Source organism: Diadema antillarum, unplaced genomic scaffold (genome assembly GCF_040938485.1).
Source record: "Diadema antillarum isolate AM-2024a unplaced genomic scaffold, OU_Dant_1.0 seq00000604_RagTag, whole genome shotgun sequence".
In the NCBI taxonomy this organism is placed as follows: domain Eukaryota; kingdom Metazoa; phylum Echinodermata; class Echinoidea; order Diadematoida; family Diadematidae; genus Diadema; species Diadema antillarum.
This window is the reverse complement of record NW_027271532.1, coordinates 1,334,137-1,347,818: the sequence shown is the minus strand read 5'-3', so window position 1 is coordinate 1,347,818 and position 13,682 is coordinate 1,334,137. Positions and strand designations below refer to the sequence as shown.

Here is a 13,682-nt window from a genome sequence, read left to right as displayed (position 1 = left end):
ATGATGACAGCTGCATTCAAGGCATACAAAAGAACAATCTAGGTTATGCCACTTGTTGTCATAAGCAACAATAGATACTCTACACAAAAGGTCAGTTCTTGACCAGTCACCTAACTGCACAATATTATGTGTGTGATGTTAATAACTTTTTTTTCCATTAGGGTCACCCAATCTCTCTATCACAATATTCAGTTTTGAGTTGTTTGTTTCTCATGTGCATTATATTGTACATCTCATATGAAAAAGCAAGCATGATTTGCCATTATACAATAAACCTCACATAGCTCAACAAGCATAGGACTGGAGAAAAAAAAATCAGTCACTTTAGGCTGATGTTGACCTACATATAAGTCAACAAAAGAAAAAAAAAGAAAAACTTTGGGACTAGTTTATTGCTTGGACTTATGCTATGTTGCCTCATGTGAGATGTACTGTATTTACAACATTGTACTTGTTCAAATGCTTACTTGATCACTCCAAGATGAAGCAATGTACCTGGGTATCATTACACTCCTGAATCAAAACTTCTTTTGAAAGCAAATGTCATAATCAGAAAATAGAATAAGATTTCCTAGAAATATATTTCACCAACCAGTGAATCCATCATTTAATTTTAGGTGTGTTTTGTTTTTCTATCTTTCTTTTTGGTTGTTGGTTTTTTTTTTTGTGTGTGTGTGTGTTTAAGTGTGGTTCATTGCTCAGATCAATCATACGAGTATGAGGACTACCGTGTGCAATCTTTACAGTGCAATGTTCAAAACAACTTTGAAAGAAAAGAAAAATCAAGCATCATTAAAATCAGTCATGAAATAAACTTTCCCATTTCACATTTTTACAAAGCAGTGATATGTATTGGTACTGGATCTCCAAATTAGATGAGGTGATGATGTCAGCTGGCATTTCTATGAAACGTATCGCTTTGCACACAAAGATATTAAAATCATGTTTTTTTGTAATAATGTAGCACTTACCACCCCATGACCCTCAAAAGTCACAACAGTGAGATTGTGACAGCAATAAAAAACTCTGATTTATAGGATACTAGCTAATTAATAACTTTATATTCTGGAAAAAACACCACAAAGTTCAGTACAGATTTGTGTAAAGTCAATGGGGACCTTTAAAACAGTGGCATCATCACTGATTCACATCTTCTACATATTTGGTTAAAGCTGCTATTACTGTTTCATGAACACATGCGAAACTTAGTATTAGAAAAAAAAAAAAATTCAATAATGTTTTTTTCAGTTTCACTGAAACCTGCACCATTCTGTTTGATTTTCTCTACCTACACAAAACAAAAAACAGTATCCCCCTTAAAGGTACTAGCCCACACTTGCAAACCCACGAAAATCAAAACTGCATAAAATAGGTCCAATATGACTTCAAGTACAAGTTATAACAGTAACATACCTCACCTGTTGCTCTTTGTCTATACCATTCGATGAAAGAGAGAAAATCATCGTTTTAAAGTCAATTTTCAAACCGGGTCAACCCGACCCAAAATCGAATTACGAGCGCGGGCTAGCTACGTACATGTAACTTACACATGTATCGCATGCATGTAGTACGTACGTGGACCGGAGCTAGCGAGTGTTATACACATGCATACGGTGCATTTTCATTTATTTTTATGAAAGTAATGGACTAATTTGAACGAAATTTTGCACAGGTGTTACTGCAATCATACCCAAACTCCATGCTAACTATGAGACCAATTGCTGCAGGTTTACAAATGTGGGCTAATACCTTTAATTAAGTAGTGTAACTTTCTAACAAACAAGTTTTTAGTAAAATAATTTGGCAGGGGTATGCCTGCAAATATTGACTAACTTCTGTGTAAAGTGAGCATGATCTCTTGAGTCATGCATGAGTGAACACACATCAAAGACAAAGGGGTCACTTTTTTTTTGGGGGGGGGGGGTGCTCTGTGAAACATTCTGTTCCTGGTGAATATTTACATGTGTAAGTGCTGGATTTTTTTTTTCAACCATCATTTGACCCCTTGCACCTATCGTGACACCTTTTTTATGTTGGGTGAGCACAATTCAAAGGAAAATAGCTGTTTAACTCGCCTGAAACCTACAAAATCCATTCAGATACAGTATCAGATATTGTTACCAAAATGTAACAGCACATGTCATATAAACCTAAGAGGGGGTTGTGTAGTGCTTGAGAGAGCACACTTTAAAGGTGGCCTCAAGAAATGCTAAAATGTACTGTTCAGATATAATGATGAAGAGGATGATGATCCACAGCATTTAGATGCTACATACAGTATAATGATATTGCATAAAGGGGGGGGGGGGGGGTCAAACAATGGAAGATAAATAAACAACAGCACTTGCAAGAGCATTCACCAGAAGCAAGAATGTTTTACAAACTCTGAGAATTGACTTTTCTGACTTTTGAAAAGTTACCATTTGTTGTCTATAATGTGTCATCCATGCATTACTCAACAGGGGTTAGAATACACTGATTTTCGGACAGAAGTTAATAAGTATAAAGATATTCCTGCAAAATTCCCATTTGATATGAATATGGAATTTGAATTCAATCATAATGCTGTGATAAAAATATGGTGCATTAACTGGGACATTCCTAGGACTGTCCGCGGACTGTCCGCGGACTGTCCGCGGACTGACTGCGGACATTCCTAGGAATCACTCCGGAAGAGCGCGAAATACTTCGGAATATGCTAATCGTAGCCGGGCAGCGCGGAAACATCTAGGATTACACCAAGAATGAACGCGGACAATCAGGATGCCTTCCGGACAACAAAAGTTAGGCATGCGGACAAACTGCGGACAATACCAGGAAAATGGAAAGGTATAAATTTGGCGCTGACTTTAACTTTTCCTCATTTGACTGCTAGCCGTCATTGATGCTCCTTGTTTTGCTTCCGCAGTAGCGGCTGATATTACATTAATATGATTGGTTGTAATGTGACCACCAAAAGTCGAAGAATAGGATTGTCTGCATGTCGGCTGATGACTCATTTTTTTTTAATTTTTGATTTGTCTCATCTGGGAAAACAACTTTTTCTCTGCCTACAGTCACATGGATGATATTCGCAAACTTTTTGAACCATATATATATCTATATCTATATATATATTTATCTATATATATATATATAATATACATAAAAATGTAAATGTACATACATATATATATATGTATATATAATCATGTTGATAAGGTAGTCCACGTGTGGGCAAGATAAAAAGATAAGTAACAAAACTGCAACAAAGTTCATGCTGTATTCACCAACGATTTATTTCTTCACAAGAAATAAACCGTTGGTAAATACAGCATGAACTTTGTAAAGTTCATGCAGTATTCACCAACAGTTTTCTTCACAAGAAATAAACCCATGGTGAATACAGCATGAACTTTGTTGCAGTTTTGTTACTTATATTACCGTTACTTATGTTGCTATATATATATATATATATATATATATATATATATATATATATATATTCATAAATGCATATGTATATATATACATTCTTTATTCCCTTTTTTAGACATGTGCTTTATCCATCGTGAAGTATATACATGTTTTGTCTGATACTTCTGTAGAGCATGCCAAAATGATCGTAATCATAAAATTTGTTTTTCGTTCTCTGATTTTTACCCTTGTACATCTCTAACCCTCTCTTATTTTGATCACTTTTGAACAGTTTCAAGTCCGAATATTTTTTTTTTTCATGCTAAGAGCTTACTAGCCTATTGCCAATGAAGTGTAAAATGGGGAAATAATTGTAACCTACTTTAATTTACTTTTTTTTGGGGGGGGGGGGTCAGCTGGGCTGTCAAATTGGACCATCGAGTTTGTTTGCAACTAAAACAAAAAGAAGAAAAAAATATTAGGTAATAACAACTATACGAAAATCATTCAGGTAAAGAATATTTCTGAAATGATTTGTGATGCTTAATGTGTACTTAAATATATACACTCAGCAAAAAAAAACAAAGTAAAAGAAAGACAGAAATTTAACACTTTTTCGAGTTCATGATTTATTGCTTTTTCTCTCATTTCACTTGAGTTTTGAAGTGACAGAAAATTCTTCATTTTCCTCTATCATCTTTACCTTTCATTGTTATTTTGGGCTTCAAAGATATTACATTGTAATGAGACCACAGGTATATCTTTGCAATTGAATTCATGCTTTGTAGTGTGATGAATTTGTCTTTTGTTCTAATATGTTGTATCATTAGAAAGCATTTACGTATGAATAACAACTTGTTCATGTTTATATAATACATTAACATTTAGCCAAAAAATTCTATGCCTTTTTTCTGAGTGTACTTCCACCTACTTTTGTGATTTTTCAGCTGGGCTGTCACATGGGACAACCTAGTTTGTTTGCAAATAAAATACGAAAACAACATAAAGGAAAATGTACTATAGTAAGTAATAGGAACCAGGAAAGTCACTCAGATGAAAAATAATTTCTGAAAAGATCAAATCAAAACAAACTTACTAGGAAGTTACTGGGCTGATTTCACTTCTTTCTGGTTGCTTTTGGCACAGTCTCTACTACCTTCTTCTTTGCCTTCTGGGACCGGAAATTCCTTAGATTTACCTGTTCTTCATCACTAGACGAAAGGTGTGCCTGTGATGGGGATATTTGCATGGGGGCCTCGCCTCCCTTCTTGCTTATTTTGCGTTTCATTGGCATGACGCTCGCGGAAAGTGTCGACATTTTCGTGTCTGGATCACAAAATTTCCGCATCGGTTCCGGACACTTGCATATATAGATCCGCATCGAGCCTGCATCGGCTCCGCGCTGTCCTAAACCATTCCTGGTGTCTTCCGCTTTCATTCGGGAAGCTTCCCCACACCGCGGGATTCTTTCCGGAGCGTGTGCGGAAGGAGCGGAAGGGTTCCGGACAAGCGGGACATCCTCAGGACATCGTCAGGACAAGTCGCCGAAGGTGTCAGGAAGTTCATTTCCGCGTCCAAATTTTGGTCTCGATCAAAATTTGGACGCGGAAATTTTTCTCTCTCCCGAAGGTGCGGAAACGCCCGGACATGTTTAGGACACTGAGCGGACACGTTCAGGAACGTGCGGACAGGTTCCCGAAGGAGTGCGGAATACCAAATTTGCGTTCCGGAGCTTGTCCGCGTCTTGTCCGCGCCCTAGTGGACGCCTGGTCTAACAGCAGAATGAATCGGCCAGTATGCGTCTTAACGTGCTATGTGATGTGAGTGTGTGTTCCTTATGTGTGTTCCGTGTTTGTTGTCTGCTAGCTAAGTGTGTGTGCGACTTTGCTTCTGAAAAAAAAAAAAAAAAAAATTGGTACATTTAATTCATTCGCTCACTTTATGTTTTTGCGAAAGTCAATAAATAGCACTCTCGCAAACAATACCTCCTTGTCATCCAAGCCTGACGCCTGAACCCACCACATACACACACACACACACACACCCCCCCCCCCCAAAAAAAAAAAAAAAAAATGATAGCAAATTATTCTGGATAAATCACTCTTTCAAAACACTGTTACAACAGGATAGCCTTTCGTTCATGGTTATACTTTGTCTGTTTTTGTTTTTGTTTTTTTATAAATGAAAATTTTCCGAGTGTAAACTTTTTTTGACTCGCCCTGTAGTACCTCCGTGGTAGTACAGAGTGCAGTACAGTAAGGACACAAAAGATGTCAGACGAAAAACTACTGTCGCGTATTCTTCTCGATCATACGTACGTACACACACACACACAGCACGCACTGCGTACGTTCCTGCTGGATCTGTTTTCACACTACATACGAAGTGATGTGCATATGTGAGAGCATATATCGTACATAATGTTTGCTTACTTAAGAATTATTATGTTGCTGGCAAAGTAAAATTCCAGTCATTCTAGGATCTATCCAAGTGTTGGTCATAACCAAGAAGGCACTATCTTCAACTTGAAGCTGAGATTTTCATCACTGCGACAGATTTGCTGAGCGAGGAAGTGTCAGCGCGTTGCAATCATTGTAAAATTACCGTAGATCTAAAGTGTTTCTTATTCTTAGCAGTGTTGTAGACATCTACTCGATCGAGTTTCTATCGCACTCACTCACAATGGCCATGCAATTGCTTCGTGATGATCCCACCTCACCAAAAGCAGAAGACGGAGAGTTTTAAAGGTAGGGCCTATACCATTATGTTGTTCATTACAATTATTTTCGATTGCATATCGCCTAACGTATGAAAAGTGGCAGGTGTTGGAGATCTTGCCTCCTCAACCAGTTTATTTGTAAACTGAGTGTGAAAAACCAAGCAACACAAACCAAAGCCAAACCAATGTCAAAGGCAAAGAAATAGACGAAGACATGAATAAGATATGAAGATATGCCAAGGACGGTTCAGCTGTGTAAAAATAATTAAAGAAAGAGATAAAGCACTGCTGTGCTGGATATTTGGGACGTAGTTGATAAAACAGTGACCCTAACCCTTTAACCCCAGGGCACTCCTTGTACTGTAACGTTACACACGTCACAGTTTACTGTGGGAGCTTCGCGTTGGGGCTGGTCCCAGTTACAGCTACACTCTAACATCGTTACAGTGACCTCAACACGCCTCATTTAGGCTGGTTACAGCGCCCCGCAACGGGGTTATTGATACACATAATACTATTATAATACTATAGACCGGCCCTAAGATCTATGTTGTTAACATGTAGTACACGTCTTTGCTATGTAAATGCAAGATTAACACGCTTTGTCAGTTGAGAACAGGTGCATGATTGCTGAGAACAGGCTGTCATAATGAGCTTGCACAAGATTTCTACTTCCTTTTGTTGCCGAGAATTCCGCGTACCGTACAATACGAGTCAAAAATCTGAACCCGTGATAGAATCTGCAGTATTTTCTGCCACAGTGAAATCAAATGAAGTGAAGGTGAAACTGAGGAATATTTTCTAAGTTACACAAGGTATTTAACTCTTTATGTGTCATGTTTGCATGCCCAATTCCCAACTCAGTCAACGGTGTGTCAACTTTGCATATTCTGCTCAAGATTGTACCATCTTTGTGAATTCGAGCCTTTAAGGGTCTCTACCACATTATTCGTCTTCTCATCAATCTTATTCACTCACTCTGAATCCTTCACCAGTCTTTTAACTTTGTCATATTTGGTCTGGAGTTGGGCTGTTTATAGTGTCTTGTCCAATATGCTTGGAGAGGATTGATTATGAAGACAAAACTCACCAAGCTCATCAGGCAGAATCAACAAATGAGGTCAAGGAAGAGCCTGAGAATCTGTTGCACTCTGGGTACAGACAGGAAAAATTAAAAATATTTTAAAGGAATTCTTTTCACTTCTAGACACTCTTCTTTCTGTGTCTAGATTGTTAAAGCCAAAACATACACTGTAGTTCTGGTACGCCTGAAAAAGTTGTCAAATTTCGCTCCCAAATGTGAACGTATGCCTAAGAAATGTGCAGAATAACGCTGTAATAACAAGATATTCGATGGGTAACGACGAAAATACGAAATATTAACCAAAAAGGTTCGCCGGAGTTGCAATCTCAGAACTTACCCGATCAGGGTCAGGCTAAACTCGGACGCGGGGACAACTCGGCCTCGCTTTGACAGCGGGCCGAGTTGTCCCTCTGGATTGTACAGTGTTGTACTATGGGAGCGGCCTGTATAGCGCTTCGCGTTCTTGCTAGTCGCAGTTATGGTCTGAGTTGATACAACGCGCGCATCAAAAAACCTCTGGTGCGCATGCAAAATTAGTGTGTGCCTATCAAGCACCTATAGAACAAAGATTTTTATCTAAGAACAATCAAAGACGCTTGATAAACAACAACAAGTTCAAAGACACCGCGTCTCAGCAACTCAGGTGATGTGCGTAATACGCTTGAGGACCGCCCGCTGTCCATTTGTTTTGTACAGGATTAGCGCACGCTTTCCTGTCTGTTCAGTTAAGCCTCGTTTGGTATACAGTAGAATATGGCGATCACGATTTGCGTGTAAATTGTCTGAATTAGGGCCGAGTTTTCCCTGAGACCGAGTCAGTCTGGATCCTTCTGGAATAAAGGTCGGTATACCGACTCTTATTTTTTATCTCAAAATACTCCAAAACGACTCATCACCCGGACAAATCGCGTCAGCCAGGTAAGTGTCTTTGTAGACTCTTTCGATATATTGCAAGCAAATATGAAATGGTGCCAGACGGGTTCTCAAACCCATACCAAAACTATGTTCTCACTTTAAAATGTTTTACTTTGTCATAAAATTGAGAGTAGTTTTCTTTAACTTGCATGGAAGTGGAAGGCAGGTTGAAGTTCTTGCAGCCATTCAGCCATCCATTGATTGTCAAGAAAAACAAAAGTTTCATGAGGATAACTTCTTGCACTAACCAGTCCTTTGTTCCCAAGTGGGCTCTGTCATAGTGTCAAACTCTTCCCATCTCACACACTATATGGAGGACAATATGACATACTAAAACATAAAGTGAAAATAGGCTCGGCGATACATTGCAATTAACTTGCCAATCCATAACGTATTTAGCATTACGCAGTCTGATTATCGGTTTTCGTGCTGCATGAAACAGTTTGAAGCACATTGCAGGGTTCGTCTTTCACCCACTCACCATCCTGTGGACCGAAACTGAACCTTGTCGCTGAGCACCGAACCTGACACCGCTGAATGGCTAAGCATGCTCTGACCAGTAGAGAACGCTTAAGCAGGAGGATGATCTACAGCTATTTGTGCATGTCCAGTATTTCCTCTTAAATTTAGTTGTCTATTTGCTGTGATTTTAACCTAATTACTAATTGCCCAAACCTGAAACTTCGCAGGTAGTGAGTCTGCAGGGTATATATCGACTAGCAATATGTTAATCAAATGTATATGTAGCAGACTTGTGTTGGGAAATAATCCTAACCCTTTCCCACGATCGACTCAAATAGAAAAATACAAATTTATATCTCGAAAGATACATCAGCATTTCTGCCAAAAATTCATATGAAAGATGATATAGCCATATGAGATATATGTGAAGTTTCAAGGGATTTGGTAGTGTAAAATAAGATAGATACGAGAAGATGAACTTTTGAAATTTTTTGTCCTTCACTTCACACAGTGCTTTGATGACTATTATGAATTCAGAAGCTTTCGCCTCTTATCGCGGAGTTCATTGCACCGTATCGCCGGCCTGAAAATAATTACTTGTAAGGGTATAACTCCATAATATGATTATTTTGAAATACTAGTACACAGTAATGTTTCATAAAATACACTAAAAGCTCTTCATACCTGTAACTAGGGGAACAGATCAATTTTGTAATTCTCATGTTCATCCTTTTCCATACGGTACCCATAATTATTGCCCTAACCAGAAGAAGGATCACAGATAAACCCCCTAGAAGGTAAAGTGGGATGAAGTCTAGTCTGGTAAAAAAGAAATTGAAAGTTAGAGTCCTGACCTGTTGGAGGGGCATCCACATAATTTTGTTAACCAATCTTCACCTTCAGTATCTTATCCTGACCACACAACTGACATGGGATCCACTGTCAAAGTTTTTGATGGTGCTGTGACTGCAAGAAGATGTAGGTGGTTCCAGATCCTGATTGTGCGGGGGTAGAAGCATCAATGGTTGCTACAGTAACTTCGTACTTCAGAAGGTGACTGTGTCTGCCGAGATATTTGGCCGGGGTTATGTACACTGGAAGTGGGATATTGACATGATGGTAGTGAATCTTGAAGAACATGGTGCATTGTGCAAGACGTCTGCGGGTGTGTAAAGTGTCCCATCCCAGCTTTTTCTTAAGTTCTGTAGCAGAGGTATTTCTGTGATAGTCATGGTGGACAAATCTGGCTGCAGCTTTCTGCACTTTCTCCAAGCCTTCCACTGCTCCTGCAGAGTTGGGGTTCCAAGCTTCTGTGCCATACTCTAGTTGGGCACGAATCAGCGCTTGGTACATAGGCTTGACGCTTGATGTCTTTGGAACAGGGTGACAGTGTTCTGCGCAGAAGACCAAGGGTTTTGTTGGCTTTGTGTATAATTTGCTGGCAGTGGACATTCCATTTTAAGTTAGCAGTTATGATGACGCCAAGGTATTTGTACTGCTGAACTCGTGGTATGGATTCGTTGAAAAGCGTGTAATCAGCTATGATTGGGTTGCGCTTGTTGGTGATGGTGAGAGCAGCACATTTCTTGATGTTAAAGCCCATCAACCACTCGGATGACCAGTCTGCTAGTTTGTTGAGATCGTTTTGGAGGATGTATGAGTCAGATGTAGAGTTGATGTTCCGGTAAATGACACTGTCATCGGCAAAAAGACGCATTTTCGATTGGATATTGGTGTTGATGTCGTTGATGTAAAGCAGGAATAGGACCGGGCCGATGACCGAGCCCTGGGGCACTCCAGAGGTGACAGGCATCCAAGATGAATGAGCCCCGTTCACAATGACTGCTTGCTGCCTGTTTGTTAGAAGTGACATGATCCACTGGAGAGTGTCCACTCTGATTCCATAATATTGCAACTTGGTCTGTAGGTGTGGGTGTGGTACTCTGTCAAATGCTTTATGGAAATCAAGGAAAATTACATCTCTAGATTGAAGAGAGAAGGCTCAGTCATCAGTCGTAGTTATGAGTTGGGTAGCAAGTGTCTGAAACCATGCTGTTCGTCCGTGAAAATGTTGTTGGCAGCAATGTGCTTACAGATATGACTCAATACTATGTTCCATGATCTTACTACAGATACAAGTCAGAGATATTGGTCTGTAGTTGCTTGGGTTACATTTATCGCCCGCCTTGTGTATTGGTGTAACAAGAGCATGCTTAAATTCAGTAGGGACATGTCCAGTATTCAGACTCTGTTGGAAGAGAAATGCCAACGCTGGGGCAATCTCATGTGATACCAGTTTTAACAGTTTAGGGGACAGTTCATCAGGGCCACTGGCATTGCCTGGATTTAGTTGAATGTCAGTGAAGGGCACTTTGTCAATCAGTTGCAATTAAAACAACTTGATGCAAGTATCATTATTTTTAATAACTTTGTCATGTCCGATATGAGACAAATTTGTATCATTCAGATGCTTTTTTTATCACTGCCTTTATAAGAAAATAAAAGTTTTGGTTAAGATGAATCTATCTTGAAGATTATAGTCTGAAATTTCACTGCATTTGCAGTAAACATGATAGAAGTAGGCAAGCAATTTACATTGTTTCATGATGTTACAGGGCCATAAATTGATCATATTTTATGGAGAACATAATGAAGGTGTGGAGGTGTGCACCATGGTGGAATGATGGTGTATGTAGCATAGTGTATGCTGAAGTATAGTGTATTGCCAGTGTTGTTGGGAGGACTGTGCATGCAATTATAAAATGTTAGTGATATTTTATGTTTCTGTTTTGGATGTTTCTATGTATTGCCAGCCAAATCTTCTTGAGCCAGAAGTGGGTTTGGGCTACTCCTCTTAACACTGGTGTCGACCCTTCATTGCCATCTGGATATGGGAGAAAAGAAGGAGGGAGAGTTAGAGTCCCACTCTAACCAGTCAACTCCAACACCTCGCCGCAAGCGCTCTGTTGACACAGAGAAACATGATGGAATTGAGCGGGAACATGAGACCCGCCGCTCATCCAGCTCTAGAAAGAGTAACCTGGAATCACGAACGAAGAGGAATGCTGATGGAGACATTGTCCAGTACATGGGGAAGGAAAGCACAGTCTATGAAGTTGGAGGTATGCAACTTGTCACAAAAAAAAAATGTATTCAAAGAAACTCAAACTGTGAATCTTAAACATATTTTTTCCTTGATTAATGAGGAAATGATATCCTCGTGGACTTCTTATCACTAGTAAAATTTATTGTGGTCTTGCCTAGATAAGTAGATAAAGTTTATCAGATCCTGTCAATGAAAGAGCCCACGTACCAACTACAATTTCTTTTTCTTTTCATCTCTTTTCTGGGAAAGGAGGGGGGGGGTGGGTAACTTGAATAATTCATGATTTTTTTTTTGAGGGGGGATTGCTTTGTTTTATGAATATGTGAGCTCAGAAATTTTATAACAAGTACCCATGATATCCAAAGTAGCCTTCATTTGTGACTAGTAAAAGGCAGAGTTAAGAAAAATAACCTCCGTCTGTGAGAAAGAAAAAAATCTATGGTTAAAACTATGAATGTATCGCGTTTCTTTGTAAAATTGAACTGCCCTGTGTTTTAAGCATGTTCCTCAAATGTCTTGAAATGTACTGCAGGTCATAGGCAAGTAGTGTCACGTGGCATATGACTGGTTGGCTTTTTGAGAGGATCAGGGAGATAGGATCACAAGAATTGTGTAGGGCTCACAAAGACTGTGTACATGTTTTTGTTTTTGTTTTTAACCAGTACAATCTAATACCTGCTTCGATTATCCATTTAAGGTCTCTGTCAAGGGAAGCCAGTGAATGTTACTTTATCTTGTACATTACCTTTTACATCTGTCAACAACTCTTAACTGTTAATTTTCTTGTCTGAACATTCTGAAACTGTACCATCTTCTTTCCTCTTTCTCATTCTTCTCAGCACTTTAAGACGTCTTTGTGTGATTAGCGCTATAGAAATATCGTGAATCATTATTATTATTATTATTATTATTATTATTATTATTACATATTATTAGTGTTCTTGTTGTTGTTGATGTTGTTATCATTATTATTAGTAGTAGTCGTATCATTACATTAAAATTTCTAGGATCTTGGTCAAATGCCTGAAAAAGAAGGATGGGTTTAACTCATAAGGAGAGCAAATTACTTAAATCAGTAAAAATTCACATTATTTCTGATTCTCGTGAAATTGTCATCATCTGTCTGATTGGTTTTGCTGCTTTCATTCAAAATACCTTTATCCTCTGCATAGATTCTTCTGTATCTGGTGCTTTCCATAAAACAATTACACTGTAGATGTCAACGTTTATTCTATAGCACTCATGGAACTATTGCTCTGTGTTATTTTGTCCAGATGATGTGTACATGGAGAGCCCTCGAGCTGAACTGCCTTATTTCATCTGTTCCATTCAGGAGTTTAAAGTTGTAAGTGCTAGCATTATACTTTGTATACGCTGATGAAATGTACATGCCTTGTATTTTAATAGCTGTTCTTCCAGCTTCAACTAACCTCAATACATTTCACATCATCCCATGTTTCTGTACATGTTACCTACAATATGTACACCATTGTATGCCCAACACCCTAATGGTTATGAGCCTATCATGGAATCTTCAGTGAATAGATATACCGGTATTCAGAGATGTTTCAAATCAAGTAAACATACTCTCAAGTAACAGAAATGTTTGCACTGTCATAATATTTCTTTGATGAATCTGTTGAATTCTTTGCTTTCATCTCTGGTTTCTTTTCTTCTTTTCCAGTTGTCTTTGCTTTAAAAAAATAAAGTTCAAAGATTTCTTTTGTGGTAAACATTACTTTTATTTACTGTGAATTTATCATGTTTTCTACAGAGTAAGCGGGACAATGTCCATGTCGTAGTAAAATGGTATTACCGGCAGTCAGAGGTTCCAGATTCTGTTTACCAGCTTCTAATGCAGGACAGGCATGTGGAAAATAGTAAGTGAATTGGTTTTTCGATTTGCGGTATGCAGTCGCAAAACTGGACAAAGTCAAGAGTGATATTTTTTTGATGCTGTTTTCTATGGCTTGAGCGTAAATTCTGTGTATTATCAGAAA

At 38.7% G+C, this 13,682-nt stretch overlaps 1 protein-coding gene across 1 annotated transcript in view; it reads left to right on the top strand.

Moving 5' to 3' along the window:
* Positions 1 to 5,783: 5,783 nt before the first annotated feature.
* LOC139735876 (uncharacterized) overlaps positions 5,784 to 13,682 on the top strand; it is a 50,334-nt gene continuing 42,435 nt past the window's right edge. Inside the window, exons 1-4 of the mRNA XM_071646627.1 lie at positions 5,784 to 6,143; positions 11,390 to 11,698; positions 12,957 to 13,027; positions 13,457 to 13,562. Coding sequence (XP_071502728.1) covers positions 11,467 to 11,698; positions 12,957 to 13,027; positions 13,457 to 13,562 — 409 coding nt within the window. The 5' untranslated portion in view covers positions 5,784 to 6,143; positions 11,390 to 11,466. The remainder of the gene's footprint in view (positions 6,144 to 11,389; positions 11,699 to 12,956; positions 13,028 to 13,456; positions 13,563 to 13,682) is intronic.